General features: G+C 40.5%; 2 protein-coding genes across 8 annotated transcripts in view; one reads left to right on the top strand and one right to left on the bottom strand.

The window, feature by feature from the left end:
* The window catches only part of GPR161 (G protein-coupled receptor 161), a 41871-nt gene extending 36004 nt beyond the window's left edge, over positions 1-5867 (top strand). For all 5 annotated transcript variants that reach the window (XM_084790210.1, XM_084790212.1, XM_084790211.1 and 2 more), the window contains one exon: positions 482-5867. In XM_084790210.1, the coding sequence (XP_084646336.1) occupies positions 482-747 (266 nt within the window). In that variant the 3' untranslated portion in view covers positions 748-5867. The remainder of the gene's footprint in view (positions 1-481) is intronic.
* Positions 5868-6811: 944 nt separating this feature from the next.
* Positions 6812-22368, bottom strand: part of DCAF6 (DDB1 and CUL4 associated factor 6) — a 100947-nt gene continuing 85390 nt past the window's right edge. For all 3 annotated transcript variants that reach the window (XM_084790048.1, XM_084790049.1, XM_084790050.1), the window contains 5 exons: positions 15317-15455; positions 13670-13826; positions 12188-12276; positions 9310-9415; positions 6812-7212 (listed from right to left, as the gene is read on the bottom strand). In XM_084790048.1, the coding sequence (XP_084646174.1) occupies positions 7148-7212; positions 9310-9415; positions 12188-12276; positions 13670-13826; positions 15317-15455 (556 nt within the window). In that variant the 3' untranslated portion in view covers positions 6812-7147. The remainder of the gene's footprint in view (positions 7213-9309; positions 9416-12187; positions 12277-13669; positions 13827-15316; positions 15456-22368) is intronic.

The following is a 22368-nucleotide window of genomic DNA, read 5'->3' as shown; positions in this document are numbered from 1 at the left end:
TGGAATTGTTGACCTCACTTCCACACTTGAGGCTTTCCACAGCTAGGGAAGCTTGGTGTGAGATGGAGACGAGACAATGCTGACATTTGGGTCTGCGCAAGTTTCCATCCGCAGGCCAGGCTGGTCCCAGGAGCTGCGAGAAGACAGTATTTTTGAAGTTATAAAGGCTAAAACATTGTGGGAAGAATTTGTCCATTCATTTGTCACAGTGACCATGTGAAGAAAGATATCTCCTCTTTTTATAGCGAGGACACTAAACTAGAAGATAATGCCGGGCATTCCTCAGGCAGTAAACTGCAAAGTCTAGAATTCTATCCTGGGGGGCTCTGATGTCAAAATCCATACCTGTAACCTCTGTTGGTCTCCTTTCCTTGGATCAGCAAGCTAACATTCCTGGGATGGTTAAAGGTTCTGGGTCCCCTGCTAAAACCCCCCTCCCCGCCCCCAACGAGCTAACCGTCCTTTCCGCCTTCTCCCACAGAGGCTGCCAAGAACTCTATTCTTCATGTGAAAGCTGAAGTACACAAGTCCTTGGACAGTTATGCAGCCAGCTTGGCTAAAGCCATTGAGGCTGAAGCCAAAATCAACTTATTTGGGGAGGAGGCTTTGCCAGGGGTCTTGTTCACAGCACGGACCGTCCCAGGGGCTAGCTTTGGGGGCCGTCGAGGCAGCAGGACTCTTGTGAATCAGAGGCTGCAGCTACAGAGCATCGAGGAAGGGGATGTCTTAGCTGCAGAACAGAGATGAAGGCCTCAGAGGGGACTGGGGCCACAGCGGAGCTACTGGTAATGGTGTCTGTGCCAAGACCCCAGAAGATGTCACCACTCAGAGGACCAGACGCTGCTGTTAAAGAAACATCTGTTATGCAGCCAGGAGGACTGCAAAGTACTGTCTCCAGTCTGACTGCAGTGCCTGCTGTGAAGGCACATATGGTCTGCTTCAGGGCCCCTGGGATGGAATGAAGCTTCCAAAGCACACAGAAAAAGCAGGGGATATGGCTGTGGCTTCGGGAGGACTAGGTTTACAGGGAAGCTACCATGTGGATCATGTCTTCACCAGCATCCAGCTGGTCTGGCTGCTTGTGGTCTCAGTGAGGCCTCTCGAGGCAGTCCTGACCAAGTGCACCTTGTGGGATGGCAGAGCCCTCCTCAGCACACTGTAAGACCATCTGGGGGCTCCCTGTGGTTGACCCAGGCAGCATGAGGCCACAAGTACTTGACTAAATGCAAAACAGCCCAGAGAGCAGGCAGGAGTAGAGCACCCGACATTGACACCCCATATCTACTGCCCTAATTGGGACTTGGCTTTTGGTGGCACCTACTCCTGGCCTGTAGGGACAGCCCACAGGCCACCCAAGATGTGGCCACCTACCCACCTCCTTGTCGACAGGTTTTTTTAGTATTTGAAAAGAAGGGAGAAACCACTATAACAAATAGGGATTAGCACCAGGCAGTTCATTTCCAGAATTTAAAAAAAGGCAATGGGGGAAGATTAGGGCAGATCACTAAGACTGCAGCTATGATGTCATCACAGCTGGGGAGAATCTGAGGGAGGGAGGAAATCACTCACACAGGAGATGAGGAGATCCTTGAGTGGCTGACCAACATAGTTGGTCTTAATTCCCAGGAGCAATTGTGACTGTCACTGCAACTTTGGGGCAGGCACAAGGTAGGAAGGGCACTGGGCCTGAGTTCACAGCCTGGGTTTTTGGCCCAGCTTGGTCTTTGTCTGCATGTCACCTGCAACCTCCTACTCTGCCACTAGGCCATTTGCAGAAATGAAAGAAGTGAGGAGTTGGGATGAGTAGCCTCCAAGATAATTCCAGCTCTGATTGCTGATGCCTTCTGACTGTGTAATTGAAGAGATGGGAAAAGACTGACCACCACCAGTGGGTGAACCCGCATTTGTATACTTTTGAGTGTGTGTTTAGTGAACACATGAAGAGCCGTCTGCACGCTCTGGCAAGTGTCTTTGTACTGCTTGGCTGTTGAGGCCAGTCCTAAACGCTGACTACAGAGACATACATGGGTATGAGGAGGGTTCCGTAGCTGAGGCAAAGGTGGGAGAGCAGGCGGGAGTTGTCGCTTGGGCTGCTCTTGCTTTTTGAGCTAGAACTTGAAGTCTGGCCGTTGAGTGCTCACTGTGGCGGTTGGGAAGATAAGCTTCCCTGCTGCTCTCCAGCCTGGGAGATAGGCAATGCTCAGGGCTCCCACAGAGCACAGGAAGAGGCCAGGATCTTGCCATGTCTGCCCTGAGGCAGCCATTCCAGACCAATTTACTTTTCAAGGCTTTCTGTGGGCCGCCTGGCTCCTGGCGTGTCGGTGTCTTTCCCGTGGTTCCTGGTCTGCTGTTTATTGAAGACCTTCCACGAGGCTCAGCATCTGCCTTTGTGTGGTTGGTTTTGTCAACATGACCTACTCCAGGTCATGGGTGGGGGATTGGCAGGATTTTGGATGGAGTGGCAGAGGGCAGAGGACAGGTACTGCTCTCAGTCCTGGCAATATTTCTCTTTTCTTTATATTGTTATCGTTTTCTAGTACTTGTCTGGTATCTGGAGGGATCATATTCCTGGTTAACAAGTCTGCACAAAAATGGAGCATGCCCTCTAGGTATGAGTTGCCAGCTGGTGCAAGAGGTTGGCTTATTAACACTCAAAGGTTGGAAAGTTTTTTCCTGGTTGCCCTGGCATTTATGGGGAGGATGCTGAGGCCTCTGAACCCTACTGGCCGACCCCTAAACTCACGGTCTACAAGAAGAGCTCTGACCTAGACCACTCAATTTCACTCCCACTCTATTTTAATGAGTGAGCTCTACTCATCTGTCCACCACTTCAGGTCTGTACGCAGCTCACCAAGCACTCGGGCAGCAACACTAGTGTTCACCATGGGGGAGGGGTAGGAGAGGGGATGCAGAGGATCAGGTAGCAATGACAAACTGGCTCCAGAAGGTCTAGGTAATTCCAACTAGGGTGCAGTGGTTGGGCTGGTGAAGGAGGTGACCATCTGGACTGTCTTGGAGGATGTTTAGCAGCCAGAACTATGTTCTTGCATATTCAGGGATTCTGATTTGCTCAAATGAGCTAGAGAGATGGGGGGAGGGTAGAGGAGAGATAGTTCCACACATTCTCTTTTGTCCTCTTTGGAGGACACCTGCCTTTTGTGCAGAAGCCCATCTATCATTCCAATTAAACCCTGCCATGTTAGCTGCAAATGACTGTGCAGTGACAGGCTTAAGGCATTCCCCACGGGACCCATAGGTAGTGGTGGACAGGGCGTTTGGCCACTTGTCTGCTTAAATACCTCAGTCCTTCTGATTCTGACAGGATCACTTTTAGGGTAGTGGGACATCTCTGCTGCTTCTTTTCGAATATTTTTACCCTTGCCTTGGTGCCTGTGCTGTGTTCCAGATGCCAGCTGTGGGAATGTGCACTACAGTGTACAAAACTCAACACGTAGCTTTTCCCTGGCCAGACACCCCAAATTGGAGTTCAAGATCTTAGATGCTAGTTGGTAGCAGCATGGCTGTGGAAAGAAAAACAAAGCATAACAACACGGAGGCTTGTTCCTCTGAGCCCTGTCATGGCAAATCCCTGGTCTTGACAACTGATCCTTACCTTTTGTGTGTGACCCCTGCTGGGGTTCACAGGAACTAGCTGTACTGGGCTTTGTGACCTTAAGCAAATCACTGCTCCCGGGACAGGCAGGGTGAAGGATTGTAAAGACAATGACCCCTTGGTGCTAATGTCAGTAGATTGTCATTTGTATAACTGATTTCATCTTTCAGGCAAGAAGTAAACCATCACCACCAAGACAAACTCAGTATCTGCAACAGAGCAGTGCAGCTTGGGTTGAGACAAGAGGAGGAAAATAATGTTGATACAGTGAGAGAGCTTGCTAGTTGGTTGAGAGAGAACTATTGTGGTTTTTTTCAAATGGACTATGTGCACATTACAGACACATTTCTCAATGGATCATGAGTTGAACTTGTGACACATGTCCAGCCTCGTTTCATCTGTCTCCTGTCTGGCAGGAATAGTGAGGATTATGTGAGTAAACAAGAGGCCAAGAACAGGCATGTAATAGGTCCCACTGTGTGCCTCACTTAAGAGCCTATTAGGTGCTAGGCACTAATTGGGAACTTCCAATATTCTATCTTCTTTTGCTTCAGGCAGATGGGATAGAGTAGGGATGGTGGTGTGTGGGCTTGGCTGTGAGTTAAGATTTCAGGTTGCCAACTACTAGCGAGGTGTTAGGGGACAAATTACTCAGTATTCTTGCATCTGTAAAATGAAGTTTTGTAATCTATTGTATCTAGGGACACAGAATCCAAGGATGCTACCTGCATTGGGTGCTTGGTAAAGTACAGGAATGCTCATGGTGCATCCAGCACAGGACATAGGTGCAAGGAGACCTGAACCACTGGTCTTGTTTCTCAGTGTAACTGATGGGGGCAGAATCCTTTCTGTTTTACCGGGATCGCTAATACATGAGAACCATCCAAAGATATGTTATCCAATTTAGAATAGTCATGCTGAGGGTTGTTGCCTGGGGAATTACTATTGCTATTAATGAAAATGAAGGAGTGATGATAAAAGGAGGGCAATAGAGAGGAGGGTGGAAAAGCTGAGTAGAATTTGGAATGAGAGGTTAGTAGCAACAAAAAATGAGCTTTTCTAGTGAGTCTTCCTTCACATTAATGACCACCTTGCACAAAAAAGAAGTATTTCTACATTGCCCCAAATTAAAGATGATCTATACAGTCCCAAACTACATCAATTCAACTTTGATCACCCCCCCCCCCCCCCCCCCGGTGCATTTAGGTACTGAGGATAGCATTGTTCAGAAGTGACAGTGCCTGGCTCCCAGCTCCTAGAGTTCTTCCCTTCCAAGACTGATGGAAGAGGCAGAGGAGATAGAGGAGTGTACAGAACCAGAGGAAGCCTGGGGAGGAAGAGCAAAAATCAGTTATGATGTGAACCCCAGGAACATGGCTGTGAGCAGCCGTAAGAGACTACCAGGAGGGACAGGCAGGTACTGTCCTTGTGGGTTGGGAAGAGGGAGTGAGAATCCAGGAAGGCTATAAAGCTGTCTCTCCAAATGAGGTAAACAAGAGTCTGAACCAAATCCCTAGGTCTTGGTCATGAGGCGGAGAGAGGATTAAGCCATGTAGGCCAAGGGAAATGAGGCACAGGGAGGTTAAAGGTCATCCTTAGCGGAGTGGGCCAGCTGGGCCCTATTAGGTAGGGAGGAAGACGTGAGGAGTATCAGTGATGCCAGTGGCTGGCCAGGCCTAATGTCAGGTGATCATCTAATGGAAAGAATTCGAAGCACAAACACCAGTCTGCACAAGGTACCACAAGCACAGTTCTGGTCAGTGTAACCCTGAGCACACAATATATCAAGCTGCGTTTATTTAAGAATCCATTTTTAAAAGCAGTATTAATGGCTTAGGAATCTGCAGCAACTTCTGGTTTTCCTTTTGACACTATTTGAAACTCCAAAATTCACAGGTGAGCCAGTTCCTCCCACAGGCAAGGACAGTCCCAGAGGACTTAGGTGATGAAACCAAGCCAAGTGTAGTAGAAAAAACCCTGTGTGCCTGGAAATGCATCTGTTGGTGGTATAGATATGCTTAAAAGAGTGCCCTGTATGCTGTTCTGATGATGAGGAAGAAGTGCTTAAAAACCAAACTTCAAGAACAATAAAGACGCAAGCCAACCCTGAAATATATTTAACTTGAAGTTTTGGATGGTGTTTTTGAAGACAAAATTGTTGTGATTATTATATATAAATCAGTATTTATGAATAAGTAAAAGTGTATTTAGACTAGTTTTGTTTACCTGATTAAATGGTTTTGGAATGTGTGTATCTGTGTAAATTGTCAGTTTGCACTTAGACTTGTGGCCTATGGACATTTCTGGGTTCCACCTATAAACCTAGAACAGCAAACGCTGTGTTGTCTCTCTCTCTCTCTCTCTCTCTCTCTCTCTCTCTCTCTCTCTCTCTCTCACACACACACACACACACACACACACATACACAGAGAGAGAGGAGAGAAAATAGAGAGTCTTGCTTTTGAAGTCGTCCTTTTGTTGCACTAAACAACAGGTCCACCACTCTGTCTGCCAAGGTATTTTTACCTGTAAGGTATCAGGAGGCAGCAACTGCCTCTCTCCCATCTGGCAGATCTGGTTGCTAGAAGAGGTTTGCAGCCATGGATGCTTGTGTGGATGACGATTATAAAATATATAAATATACAATAGCCTGGTGTTGAGAAAAGACTTTATTCTTTTAAGTGTATTGGAGAGATGTATGCATTTAATTAGAATGAGGGAAACACAAGCAGACAGTGTAGGAGGTGGGAAAGGTTAGGTCTACGGAGCAGCTGAGGACAAACAATATAAGATACACATAGGCCTAGGGATGGAGGACTGTATGCAGTGGATGCGAGAGTTGGCCACCTGATCACAGTGAAGTCAGGAATATGGACAGAGAGGTAGACCAGAGGCAGCACCTTCAGTTTGTGCTAGTGTGAACCATCCGTAAGGCTCAGTGGCTGGTATGGATGAGACAGCAGCTGAAGGTGAAGAAAAAGTACTTTGGAAGAGAAATGTAAAGGCCCTTTTACGTTATCTGGTCACAAAGAGGTCAAGATGAAAAATTGTATTAAATTAAAAAAAAAACAGCAAATTCTCTTTTGTTAGAGAAATGACTGGAAAATGTGGGTCAAGGTAGCAAATAATTAAATAAAAAGTCAAATTTAAGGTATCTTAAGACAACCAATATCTTTAATTAGAAAGCAACAAACATGCAAATGGCAAGTGTAGAAATTTATTTGAACCAACATTTTCACTGCAATGAAAATGACTTCAACAGTGATCTGAGCCCCACACCTGAGGGGAGGGAAGTATTGCACTTTGCATTTTCAAGGACTCCACACACGGCAAAAAGTTTCAAAAACATTTTGCTTGTTTTACACACTCTCCCAACTCATGCACACACTCATTCCAAACTAATGTTTGGTTATCCCAAAAATGGGGAAGAACTCCAAAACCCCATAGCCTTAAATTGCACTAAAGTTCTGTAAAGAAAAAAAAAAGTGTCGTATACAAATTTCAGAACAATCTAAGTGCTTGCCAAAGAGTCGTTTATTCTTCATCCTCATTTTCATTCTCCTGACCCGAACCTTCCGATCTGTCACCCTCCAATCGGTCTGGAAAACACAGATATGAGAATCACACAAATTCAAAATCCTTTTAGTATCTACTATAAATAACCCTCAGAACTGTTTTAAACCATGAAAAATGTTTCTCATTCTAAATATACACTACTTGTGAACCTGTCTTTTCAGACTACACTATTAGCTTTTGGGTGGCAAAGGTCTATCTGTTTGTCTTTCTGTCCTCAGGGCTTAGGCCAGGATGTCCAATGAAGGTGTTGAATGTCCTTATTTTGTTTCTGCCATGCTGGGATTGAACCTAGAGCCTCATGCACAGTAAGCAAGCACTGTACCACTGAGCTCTACCCTAGAGGAAGACTCATTGAAGAAATAAATATGTTTTATGAAGATAAGCTGTATCACACCATGAAAAAAGCAATGGCATAAGTCACTACCACAGTAAGGATGGCATTTAGGACTTTATGACAGACATATTTCCCCAAGTAATGTGGAAAATATTAAGGTCAATCTTAAAGAAAACAGTTCACAACAGAAGGAAGGGAACCACACCAAACACCAGATGGAAGGGAACAGTATAATTATAGAAACTCTGAGGAGAGGAAGACTTTGGTGGCCTGCCTATCAGAGTAATGACCCGAATACATGACTGTACATGAAACTCAAAGTCAAAGGGAAGCTGGCATCAATTCAGGCTTTCAACAGTTATTAGGCCTGAGCAAATTATTGAAAACCTACTTTAAAGGGTTAAGGCACTTGCTGCTTTTGCAGAAGGCGCAGGCTCAGTTTCCACCACCACACAGTGGTTCACACCCATCTGCAACTCCAGGTCTAGGGATCCAACACCCTCTTTAGAGCTCCTCTGTGTTAGGCATGCATGTGGAGAATGTATGTACATGCAGGTAAAACATACCATAAAATAAAATAAATAAATCTAAAATAAAATCTTTAATTTTTTTCAAAGGGCTAGAACTTCCTCGGTGTGGTGCACACCTTTAACACCAGTATTCAGGAGTCAGAGGCCGGTGGATGTCTGTGAAGTTGAGGCTAGCCTGGTCTACATAGCAAGATGCAGGAGACTAGGACTGCAGAGAGACCCCATCTCAAAAAAAGCTAAATACATCAATAGTTATATTTGACACACATAGGTAGTCTACAAATGATACACAATGCCCAAGATATGAATGCATTTATGAAATCAGTGAGATGTGATAAACATTCGTGCTTGATAAACACACTCACTATACATATTTTTCTACTCTTATGAATACATATTATGCAATTTACTCTTAAATATTAGTTGTAATATAAGTCGTTTTTGGATCTGAGTCATTGAACCACAGCTTATCATCTAAAAGTGTACTGAGGGGTTGAAGAGACAGCTCCTTAGCTAAGAGCACTTGCTGCTCTTACACCCAGTCAGGGTCCAGTTCCCAGCACTCACACAGCCGCTGTCTGTAACTAGAGGATGCAATACTCTCTTCCGGCTTCTGTGGGTACTGCATACACACAGTACATAGATATATATATGCAGGAAAAACCCACACACATAGAATAAAGATAAGTAAATCTTTAAAAAAATTATTGAAAATACACTGATATAATTTTCTTCCTTACTATGTTACATTTGTTTTTAATCAGGGCATTATTGAGTTTGAATAAATCTATGTTAAAGTGTATTTAGCATAACTTTATTTGTTCTTATTTTTGTTTTTTGTTAGTTGAAGCAGGACCTCATGTATTTCAGGCTAGCCCTGAACTTAATATGTAGCCTAGGGTGAGTGACTCTGGACACTTAGCCTCCTCCCTCTGCCTCCCTTGTGTTTAGGGAGTGCCACCATGCCCAGCAGCACAATGTATCCTGAGGTTCAGGGTTCAATTCTGTATTATGAGAAGATCACCTAAGACAGAGTTCTCAAGCAACTGTGTTTTCATTTAACCATTTTTCAATAAACATAGTTTATATGAAAATAATTCACTGTGCAGTGGACAAATGTTCACACAAAGAGATACTAGTTCTGAACTTGTTGCTTTCATTGTTAGATATTAACAAAATCATAGAAACCTCTGTAAAGCAGGGCTTATTGTTTTCAAGTAAAATGATGATTTTAATAATAGATTAGAGGTTCTTACCAGCTCGGATATGATTCAGTGACGCCAACATCCTCAACATGAAAGAGGCTGGAACAGTGATGGTGTTTCTAGTCTCTTCCAGCATGAGTTCATTTCGAGTTATAACCTACAGCAAGTTAACAACGGGTCAAAGCTGATATAGTAATAGCACCTTTGCCTTAAAGATTACAAAAACAGTTTCAAAAAACAATCAGTCTTAAGAGGAATATTTTTCATTGTTTTTATGTGTAGTGTCTATATTTCTGCCTTAAAGTTATTCAATGTCAAACAATTACTCTAACTTGCACTTAAAGGAAAATTAGAGACCAGTATTACTTTTAAAAAGTAATTTATACTTGTTGTACAAAATGACAGGTTCCATGGTAACCTTATTTAGTTCAAGAATATCCTGTACTTGAACCATATTTATATTTAGTCCCCTTTGTCCTTTCTTGACGCACCCCTCCCAAGCAAAGTAGCAATATATATACAAAATCAGCATTTTCCTGTAACAAGCATGCTAAAAAAGAAATGAGAACAACCCCATTCACAATAGTATCAAAGTACACAAATGTATCAGAAAGCCATGAATAAACCCACTCAAGGAAGTGAAAGATTTTCTATAGTATGTAAAAAACACACACTGGAGAGAGAGCCTTTTAAGCAAATGGTGCTGGCAAAACTGGAACTCCCCATGTAGAATGAGATTACAGCCATCTCTCTAATTCTGACCAAATCCAATTCAAAATAGATTGTTAATGCAGGACTTGAAACTATTAGTGCTAGGGGAAAACACTTCAAGATACAAACACAGAGAAGGACTCTATGAAAAGGATTCTAATACTCAAGAAATAATTCCAACACTGGGCAAATAGGATTTTATCAACTTAAAAGGCCTCGCCCTATTACCCTAACAAAGAGACTATCTATAAAATGGGAGAAAAATCTGGGTAAATTGAGTATCTAACAGAGAGCAGAAAAAAAAATTAAATACCAAAAAAACCAAGTTGTCCAATAAATAAACGGAGAAAATAACTGGACAGAAAAGTCTCAAATAAAATACAAGTGACCAACAAACAGAAAGAAAATGTTCAACACCCCCAGGCTCCAGAGAAATGCACCACAATGGAAGCTGGATGAGGTGGTGCACACCTTTAACACTAGCACCTGCACAGGCACAGCTTAAGCTGCAAAGTGAGATCCTGACTCAAAACAGTAACAACAACAACAACAAATCCTCACTGAGATATCATCTCACCACAATCAAAACTGTTATCTTTAGGAGTCAAATGACAACAAGTGTTGGAGAGGAAAAAAGATTTTGCTGGTAGAAAAATAAACTGGTGCAGCCCTATGCGAACCCCTACGGGGCTTCCTCAAAGCCTCCAAGCAGGACGACCACATAATTCAGCTACGCCACTCCCATGCTGATTCCAGAGGAGTCTAAGCAGCATCACACAGAGACCCACAGACTTACGCTTATTGCTGCAGTACTCTCAACAGCCAAGCAAGAGAACAGTCTAGATATGCACGGGTAAAGAAAATGTCACATGTATAAATCAAATTTCAGTGAGCATAAAAAGGGGTTAGACTGTCATTTGCAGGAAAATGGGTAGAAATGAGAAACCTGGGTTAGCTGGAATAAGCCAGACTCAGAAAGACACAGAGAGTATGGTTTTTTTTAGCATGAAAACAAAGGGGTGAGTAGGGGGTATACAGGGAAAGGCAAGAGAGGGTTACAGTAGTACAAAGACAAAGCATCTTGGGCTTTCTCTTACATGCAGAATTTTATACACACATATACATATATATGATACAAAAGCAGAGAGAAAACTATCATGCTTTCTTTCATATACAGAATTATACACCTCCTACGTATATATATGTATGGTATGAAAGCAAAAGGGAAACTATCATGTTTTTTTCTCATATGCCGAATTTTATATACATACACACACATGTACATGAAAGCAGAAAGCAGAAGGGAGACTGTCGTGGACCTGTGCTATAGGAGGGAGAGTACAAGGAGCAGAATACTTAAGGTGCAATGCTCCGTACGTGAAATCACACCCCACACCTCCTTCATGGAGAGCCTTCATTGTCTATGCTAGCTAAAAATGTTCATGGAAATGAATAAAACCAAGGACCTCAGCAAGTCTTAAAACAACAATAAAGGAAAAGTGTCTGTTCACTTGCTGCTCTACCTGACTGACACTAAAGGAGCAGTCCTAATTCTCTCTATGAAGAATTGCAAATAAGAAAAGAAGAGTCTACAGTTACGGAGCAGGGCAAACAGTAAGTGTGTGTGTCTCTGCTCCCCACTCGCCTCCAGTTTTGCTTATTGCAACAGGGTCTTGACATATGGCTCAGTCTGACCAGAACTCTTGCTTCAGCTTCTGAGTGGTACAAAGTGGATTCCAGGCTGTATATTCAGTTTGTTTTCAGCTAAAACACTCTTAATGAGGACAGAACTTAGAAATGATTTTTGTTATACATAATAAGCACGACAAACTTATTTTTCTTTAGAAATATACCTAATGTTAGTAAAGTCAATAATTAGCAAGATAGTAATCTGATTTTTACTTCTAGTATTGTAGGTATGTTTTATCTCATTTTTATTTTTTTCAAAAGATCTGATCTCTTTTTCCCTCCCCACCTTTTTTCTGAGACATGGTCTCATTATGTAGCCCAGGCTGGCCTAGAACTTGCTATGTAGACCACCAGGCTGGCTTTGAACTCACAAACATCCACCTGCCTATGCCTCATGAGTGCAAAGACTAAAGATTTGACTGCCTTAACCAAATGCCTTTGTTTTATATTAACAACTAATAATAAACGGTTTTCTTTAAAATAGCATTTTAGAAACAAATTAAAATAGTAAGTATAGTAAAAGTCTTACTTCATCAGCAAGTTTCCGGTTAAAAATTCTTGATTCTTCTAGTGGTGACCAGATCTTTATGTCATAATCTATGCCAGATGAGGCTAAAACTAGAAAAATTTTTACATATTTATCATATGTTAAGCATAGGTGCAAAATTAACAAAATTTAGCTTTAAAACTACTATCATAATTTTGAAAGTATTTGTTTGTTTGTTGAGACAGTCTCTCTCTCCACATAGCCCAGGCTGTTCTGAAACTTACAACGTAGACCAGGCTGGTCTAGAAATTACAGAGATCCATCTACCTCTGTGCCCTGAGTGCTGAGATTAAAGGTGCGTGTGACCACACCAGGCCAAAGAGATTTGTTTTAAACTGTGTTTGTGTGTATACATATACACACACCTCTAGGAGGCCTATAGAAACCAGAAGAGGGTATCTATCAGCTTCCCTTAAGGCTGGTGGTTGTAAGCTGTCTGATGTGGGTGCTGGAAACCAAACTTGGGTGTACTACAAGAGTAGTAAATGTTTTAAACTGCTGGGCCAACTCTCCAGTACATTATTATTATTATTATTATTATTATTATTATTATTATTATTATTATTAAATTAATTGTTAATTATCATCTTGAACATTTCCTAAAAGTAACTAAGTATAGAGCAAAATTTTAAGACTACCTTGCAAGTCCCTCAAATTTTAATTTATGTGCATTAGTGTGAAGGTATCAGATCTTGGAGTTCAGGCAGTTTTGAGCTGCCATGTGGATGCTGGGAATTGAACCTGGGTCCTTTGGAAGAGCAGGCAGAGCTCTTAACCACTGAACCATCTCTCTAGCCCACCAATTCTCTCTTTATGCTAATAAATTAACTCAGACCTGTGAAAACTTAAAAAGGTTTATCTTGAATAAATTATGAGAATCTCAGTCATGCTAGACTCTACGAGACAATAAAACCAAAATGTTAGAAGAAACTTTTTAAGCTATTTCCTTATAATATCTGTCAAAAGCACCCTTTTTTCTTTTTGAGGTTAGGAACCTTTAAAAAATTTTATTTGTTCCTTGAGATTCATACATGTATACAACAGGATTAAACCCACCCTCTAGTTCCTCTTCTCCAACTCTCCCCTACAGGCATCCGATCATGTCTCCCTCCCAACACTGTGCACTCATTTTTAAACCTATGAGTCCAATTAGCACTGCCAGCGTGTGATGAGTTGGGCCATCCTCCAGAGCATGGCACATGCTCTTACCAGGAGCCATATCTCTGAGGAAACTGACTCTCCCTTCACCTGCAGCCATCGACTGCCAGTGTCTTCTCAGCTAGGGTTGGGGCTCTGTGAACCCCTCTCCCATCTGCACAACAATTTCTTTGTTTTAAACCCACATAGAGTTATAACTATCTCTAGCAGTGCTAAGTAGGATAATTCAGATTTTTGTTAATATTACCTACAACTGATGAATGACACCAACGATTTCTAGTACTTGTTCTACAAAAGATATCTTACTTGGGTCAAATGGATGCGGCTGCAGGCAGTTGACCACGTGATTGTCAGCTTCCAGAAGCATCAAATGCTCAGCAGTGTGCCGATCCCAGATGAAGATATGGCCACAGTCAGAGCCACTCATTACGAAGTTAGCACCCCAGAAGTTGGCTTCTTTTATCTGAGGGATTTTAAGAAACAGGATAGCCAAGTCAACATTAACAAAAGAAAGACAAATTCCATTCTCATGCTGAAAATGAATTGGTTTTAAAAAATAAAAAAGTTAAATACTGAAGTTTTTTCTTCTAAGAATCTTAAAATCATGACAGTGTTTCACCACTGGCAATAACATGGCAGGAAAGCATGGGAAGCCTCCCCTGTGAGCAGATTTCAACAGTATTTGACACACAACAGGTACTTCATACATGCTAAGCGAGTAAATGAAATTTATAGGCTTACAACAGTATAATGGAAAAAAGTATATACATATGAACGAACTTTCTGAAAATTATTTCAGTTTAGCTTTATGAATAAAAAACATTTCATAGAAAAAAAGGAATTGTTGTCTTTAGTACTTGTCAAGAAAAAACAGTACTTTTTTTTTCAATAACTGTTAGAAGCCCACAGAGTTAACAAGGTATATTTAATCAAGCAAGCAAAGGAATATGATATACTGACCAGCTATCCTATTTTAATAAATATACATGAAATGACCATAAAAAGATCTTTATATGTCAAACAATGTCTTTAAAAATCATTTCCCTGGTGCTCACACAGACAGTAAGAAGGAGATCCTGCAAGTCATGGTGCTGCAGCCATACTTACTTACCCTGAGTTTTCATCTTTCTGTACTGAGAAGTGAGCTCAGGGTCATGTGCACGCTAAGCAGGCAGTCAACCACTCCACTCTATCCTCAGCCCTCTTTTAATTACTTTCAACTACAATTTTAGTTGGCGGAATGCATAAAATGATGAAACTGTTAACTACCAACGACATGTACAAGGATAGCTAATCATTTCCCACTTCAGTTTATGTTTTACCTAACACTAAAAAAGGTAAACTACAATTTGCAGGTACTTTGTGGTAACACTGTGGGCATACAGAACACTTTCTACTATGAACTGTTTATAGAGTAACAGTTACATTAATTGCCTTGCACTGGATGTGCAGGTCAGTGGATTTGAAATACTACATTTCATCTGTGGGATCACCTGGTCTACCCTGGCTATGTCAAAGATGAAGAAATTAAACCAAGGAGAATAAAATGACCGAAGCCAATTTTTAGCTGTTAGTTTAAAAGGTATTACGATTAATGTATCTGTATTTTATAATCAACTTGGCTTTCATGTACAGATTTATTTCCCATTCCAAATTAACAAAATGTAGTAAAATGAGCTTTAATAAATTTAATAGTAAACTCCTGAGGCCAGCAAGCATAGACAAGACAGATAGACAGACGGCGAGATGATAGGTAGGCAGATACACTAACTACTTGTTCTAAGTTAAAGTAATTTTTCTAGCTTACATATATTTCTTTAGTAAGGTAGAATTTTCTTGCAATATATTACCAGACTAAATGAACCATGCGTGAATAAAGAAGTAACAAAATCACCACAGGAAAAAACCCCCACAAACTGCAATCTCATCAAGAATGCCATGAGCATCTGGTACCATTGTCCGGGAGTTGCGATGGCCCTTATAAACCATTTTTACTAATGGCCTCCTAATGTTCAAAGTGTCCAATTCTTCCATTTCTTTCCTTTCTTTCCTCCTCCGGAAGAACTCCTGAATGCGGGCGACAGCAGAGCGTCTATGTATTACATATTAAAACAAAAACAAAAACAAAAATAAGCATGCACAGGCAACTTCTGCATAATAAAACCTGTCAAAAACAGTAAGCCTATAATATATTTAAAACAGTATTTTAATAAAGCACCCACAATCAAAAGCATCAAAAAGGCAGACTTCATCACAGTAATTGAGTTACTACAACAAAATATTTAGTTCAGTGGTCATTTAAGAACTTGATACTGAAAAAAAAAAAAAAGAACTTGATACTGGTTGAAGAGTAAAGAAAATAGCATGCGCCACACTAGTTTCTAATGTACTGTTTTTTTAAAAAATCAAACAGAGAAAATTATGTGCAATTTTACTTCAAATAGAACATCCTATTTAACCTCATTTGGAATCACAATCCTTAGAAGGTAGATGGGGAATCATGAACCCAAGACCAGCTTTGACTACGAAATGGATTTTGAGGCCAGGGCTACTTGAGATGCTGTCTCAAAATCCATAACCAAACAAACTAGCCAATGCCCGATTCAAAAAATTTTAAAGATTTATTTATTTATTTATTTATCATTTATTTATACAGTATTCTGTCTGCATGCCAGAAGAGGACACCAGATCTCATTATAGGTGGTTGTGAGCCATCATGTGGTTGCTGGGAATTGAACTCATGACCTTTGGAAGAACAGACAGTGCTCTTAACCACTGAGCCATCTTTCTAGCTCCCAATTCAATTTTTGAACATTTCTCTTCACAAAGGTCACAAAGAGAATCCCAAAGAAACTAAGAGTAACGTGGCAACAGTGGTGAACTAACATTCTGACATAGTGTAAAGATGTTCCGATAGCAGCCTAGTCAAGAGAGCAGATGTCAGCAAGAGATAAAACGAAGACCTTTCACTAGCATCTCTTTCATGTGGCTCCACGTCACAGGGAGATTTACTGTTATTGAGGCAAAGCAGTTGGTAGTGGTAGTAGCTCCTCAGAAACAAAGTGTCTTTTTAAGCTGATTTCATTATTAAGGGAATACTCTCCTAACACCCATACTACTTAATTCTGAAGCTTTGTCACTTAAAATATATTTGACATACAGTAGAAGGAAGTTCATAAGCTTTAAAACTACAAGTTGGTAAGAGAAACAAATGACAGAATGGCAACTAAAGACACAAAAAGATGATAGTCTCGTCAATAAAACAAACTTCTCTTTTTATGTTTATCAGAGTTTTTTCCTGATTGTGGCAGGAGTTCCAAGAAAGAGGAAATACTGGTAGGAATCTAAAAGTGGTTTTACATGTAAAAATAAAGTGTGCTGTTTTACTATCCCTCAAGCACAATACACACAAGAAAGTACAAAAACCACAAGGCATATACACAATAGACTGATGCAGTTTTCAAACAGAGCAGGCTGATCTCAGCAGCAACATACTGGGGCAGCAGCAGCAGCCCACGGGCCCCACTCCTATTGTTTCTCTTCCCTCAAAACTTTTCTGACCTCTCATAGCATGGTTTTAAGTGTGGACTTTAATTCAATGGAATCGCATAACAGGCATCCATTGGTTCAGCGTTATGCATACATGTGTTTATACATGTGTGTTCTGGCATGCGTGCGGCAGTCAGAGGACAAGCATAGGTGCTGGTCCCTGCCTTCCCCCTTGTCTGACAGGTTCTCTTTTACTGTCCACTGGTCCATATGGCAGCTAGCTAGCCCAGGAGCTTCCAGGGAGCCTCAGGGACAAAGCCCTGGGATTGTAGGCACTGTGCCTGCCTTTGCAAGGGTTCTAGCAACCTCAGCTCCTCATGCTCATGTGGAGGGCACTGTACTCACTGCCTCACCTCCCCGCACACGGTCAGCTTCTTTAGCTGGACACTCTAACATTACCCATGCTCTGTGTTGACTGAAGCTCACTTATCACCTTCACTGTAGAGTATTACTTTGCATAAATATAATCTATTTACTACTAACCATACAGGTCGACATGCTGTTTAATTTCTGATGGCTTCCATCACCATACGGTTTACCTTTTGGTGAACATATGCACATGTTCATGCTGGATATTTCCTAAGAGTGAATGCTGCCCTGTAAGTATGTGCAGAGGCTCAGCTTCAGCAAACAGTTCCATTTGGGAACATTATTGCACAGATTCATACTTTTGCAAGCAGCATATTGGAGTTCCAGAACATACTATTTTTTAAAATTAAATAATATATGTATTTAAAACATGTATGAAGCTTTGACTCGACAATTTTAAAGAAGTCTTGGGGAAGTTGGGTCCTCGTGCACACCTTTAATACCAGCACTTGAAGGCAGAAGCAGACAGATATCTGAGTTCGAAGCCATGCTGGTCTAATACATTACAGGACAGGCAAGGCTACATAGAGAGACTCAGTCTTTTAAAAAAAAAAAAGTCTTGTGGAAAAACGTAAAACACAAATACTTATTTCCTCACTAAGAACTGCAACTGACACAGACTAGGTATTAATCTAAATGTTCAGTGACAAATAAATTATTCACAGAAAGAGGTTGGGAATAGCTAATTGTTAGTGAGAATTTTTATGTATTTACACTTTAAAGATACTTTGCTTTTCATAAAAATTGTATACTCTAAGCTATTCAGGCAAATTAAAAAGCATTCTCAAACTGCTCTACAGAGCAACTCAATAGGTATTTGACCAACATGTTTATTGAAATACTAAAATAGCAAATGTGAAATTTATTGACCCAGACTTTTTCCCCCAAGACAGGGTTTCTCCGCGCAATCTTGGCTGTCCTGGATTCATTTTGTAGACCAGGCTAGCCTCAAACTCACAGGAATCTGCCTGCCTCTGTTTCCCAGAGTACCACCACTGTCAGGCTGAACTTTTAAAGCACTATGAATATCAGTTATTATTCCATTTGGGAGAAATATTTAATAGATTGAGGGGGGGGAAGCCAAAATATGGTAACTCAGCAGAGTGAAAAATGTCTGATCAAGCCAAGCCCCATTCATGACAGAAATGGTTAACAAGCAAGACAGAAAGGAATGCTCGGAACCTCTTATAAGCTCCTGACCACAGGCCTAAGAACCCACCCAGCACAGCAGTAGGCATCCTTCTCACAGCTGGGAAAGCCACGGTACCTATTATTTATCAGCTGGTACAGCAAGGGAAAAAAATGAAAAAGGAAAATTTACATTTGTATATAATTTCTACATTAAAAAATCAAAATAACCTATAGGCTAAGTAACTGAAATACTAGAAGAGTAACATGGCTGGAAATGCAATTAGGATATAAGTCAGCTGCATTTCTGAAAATCAGCAATACACAATTAGCGTAAGAATTTAAAAGGACACATTGGTTACAGCAAGTGTCTCTGTGTCCACACTTGTGCCTACCCCCTCGAGGATCTCCTTCAATGATGCACATCTTATTTTTTCAGACAAAATCTCGCACTGTTTCAGCTAGAGTGGCTAGTTGGTGAGCCCCTGGGATACAACTGGCTCCACCCCCCCCCCATATCCACATGTGGTGGTTGCAGATGTGTGCCACTGTGCCCAACGTTTATGTGCATGCTGGGGATCCAAACTTAGGTCCCCCATGCTTGCAGAGCAAGCACTTCACCCATTGAGCCAACTCCCAGCTACTGAAAGACACTTTAAAAGTGTTAATAAAAACAAAGATAACCATATCGTATTCACCTTTCACTGAAATTATCACCTGAGGATTTATGTGTGGAACTTAGGAGCGGATTATAAAACAATCAGAAGGTCTGAGGCGACCATAGTGCATGCCTCAAGTCCCACCTATTCTGGAGGCAGAAGCAAGAGGATATCTGCCTGAGTTATGCTCACAGGGTACCCAGCATCAAAATGGTGACATGCTGAATATGGGAGACCACCAGGTTGTGGGACTGTGCCCACTTCAGCCTGTCTAATCCCATCTCTTAAAACAAAACAAAAACAAAGACAAAACAAAACAGAAAAAAAGTACATCTGATTGATGATGGAGACTAGAGAAAGGGACTAAGAGATAGGGTGGGATTGCAGTAGAAAAAGAGCAGAGGACAACTCCCATTTATTATTCAAAGAAACAGATAATATGGTATGTAGCATTTGCAATACAGCAAAGCATATTTATAAAATATAAGTCTTTTGAGAGAACTTTCTTTATCTGTGATTTTATTTTTTCTAACTTATTTCAGCAGAAATTTATAAAAGCTGTTAATTAAATTTTTATCTAAGAAATCTCTACATAAAAACTAACCAAGGAAGAATCAATCTTACTTCATTCACTCAAAGGAGAAGTATGGTGACATTTTCTGTTTCAACATCAGCCTTTCTTTTTCACATTGTCTATATGGTTTTAGCCTTTCTAAGATCCACTTAAAGCAACATGTTACTTTTTAGTGCAATCTTCATTTTAAAAGCAGAAAACAGTTTTGAGTACTTAGGATAAAGTTTAGTAGTAAGTTAAAAACATCAAAAAGCCCTGAAATAAGTTCCATTTTGGTGTCATTAAACTATAAATAGCAGTAACAGGCTCATTTGCAAATTATCGACTTCAAATATACAGCCTACAAACACAAGCATAAAAACAAAAATGAGGGCTCAGCTGGTGACCTGGATTTAGTCTCTAGAACCTCATAAAAGTGGAAGGAGAATGGACCCCACAAAGTTGTCCTCTGATTGCCATGCTGATAATGTAGTAGGTGTGCCCTCAAATATACATGTGATAATAGTAATAAATCTTTTTCTAAAGCAAAAATGAATTCAAACTTACATCAATGTCCTGAGGATAGGCTTTACGCAGGAATTACTATAGATCTATGTAAATTTTTGGCTTATCTCACTATTTCTGAATTCCATATAGGAAACTATTTTTACATTCTGATTGTTACTATATATTTTACGTACTATTTTGTTTTAGAAACTGATAATACTGAAAAACATGCCACTTCTTAGTTTGGCTAATTTTTTTTTTTGTAAGTAGACTTGGATAGATGACTGCTAAAATATGGGGTTCACTTTAATGTTCTACTAAAAAAAACCGTGTACCACTGTCAGAGATATATTTAAGGGTTATAGATTATCTTGGTATATAATATTCTTAAATTATTTAGGTACTTGTAAGAAAATGTCACTGAAAAATCAGAATCTTAAAACCTAGCACAGAGTTAAGACTTGAACAAAAAGTATATATCAATGACAAAACCTGCTAATTATTATGCCAATCAAGTGTTTAAGAACATCTAAGTTGCATTCTTTAACCAACTATCAAAGAAAGTGACCACTATTTGAAGTGCCCCATTTTAGACTAGTTACTTGCCACCGCACTCAAGTGAGCAGCAGTTACATCTCCACACAGAAAAATTCTTTTCATTCTACTCCCATGCAGAACATGCAGATAAATACAGTTTGTGAAAAGCAACCTGTTTATGATGCTTAGCACTTACAAGTTCAGTAGATACAAAGTATTAACTGTTAATAGGAAAGGTGGTTAGCCGTGGAAGGGAGGACCTGGCAAATTCATCATAAAGAAGAAATGAAGGAGCATACTGAATTACCTCATTATTCTATCACCTATTGTGGTTCCTCTGACATTAAATCTAGTGAAGGGAACACAATAACTAAAGTCACTCACAAAGATTTCAAAGAATCAAATATGTAAAGCATCACAGTCGCCACTTTTGTCATCAATCATCTCAGTCTAAAGGACTTCTGTTTCCCTTTGTGATAGTCAATGCAGTGAGGAATGTCACCCAAAGGAACGTGCAGGAAGAAATCAAAGAAACATATACCCACTGAATATCAGAAGGAAGGCCAGGCTGAATCTGTCTTACCTTTTAAATATGTTAGCCCTAATCCTACCATAGTGTGGGGAACGGAGGACTTACTTTGAAGACCTCCAGTTGTAGAAGCTCAAGGTTGAACTGCACTCTGGGAAGTAAACAATGAAGCTGACTCATTTGTCCTAGGCACAAAACTGGAACAAGCAAACCCAGGACCAGGGTTTTTAGCTCCCTAGAGACCCTAATTATTCTCTTTGATGATTTCCTCTGCACTTTTCTTTAATAAAGCAAGTGAAATCATTAGCAATACAGAATGAGCTGGTTATAATGAGTGATGAGATGGTGGCATATTTATAGTATAAAGAATTCTAGCTTCAGAGAGTCTGGAAAGGCTAGCTGGACAAAAATTTCTATGTAAATGACATATACTTTAAAAATCACGAAGCAATACAGGATTAATACTTTAAACCTTTAGGAAAGGCTCATTAGAACTATAACATCTTAGCTATATAGCGCACTAAGGACTTTATGAAGTCTCCTTTGCTAAATTTTTTTTCAGAGTAATTTTGTTTTCTTGATTTAGCAAGAAAAGTCATCATTCCTTTTATTCCATGATGTAGCTGGCATTGTGAGAGGAGCTTACATGAAAATTACCTAAGAGAAAAGCTTGTCAGATATGGTACTGCCTTTAATCCAAATGCCCTGGGGGCAGAAGCCAACAGATCTCTGAGTTCCAAGCTAGCCAGGGCTACATTGCAAGCTCCAGGCCAGCCAGGGCTACACAGTGAGCTCCAGACCAGTGAGGGCTATACACAAGATATTGTCTAAAAAAGCAAACAAAGAAAGGCGAGGCACTCTCTCATTTCCATGGCACACTCTGATGTTCACAACCAACATGTGAAATAGTGAAGGAATCAACAGACTTATTTTACTTGTCTTTAATACCACCGTTAGCGAACACAATGTAGTTTTAAAAAATCAATTTATTTTCTATTTAATGGTTTATGCTTTTATCCTTGAAAAAGGGCCCATTTTTTAAAGTTTGGATTTCTGCCAGTAAAGACATTATACTAGATATAGCATGTTCTCTCTGTGACTATAAAGCAGGGATCAGCAAACTGGCAGCGTGTTTTTTTTTTTTTAATGACCTTTAAGTTAAGGACAGTTTTCG

This window comes from Acomys minous, assembly GCF_964271855.1.
Source record: "Acomys minous genome assembly, chromosome: 1".
NCBI lineage: Eukaryota > Metazoa > Chordata > Mammalia > Rodentia > Muridae > Acomys > Acomys minous.
Note: the sequence above shows the minus strand (reverse complement) of the source record. Positions and strands in the feature narration are given on the sequence as shown.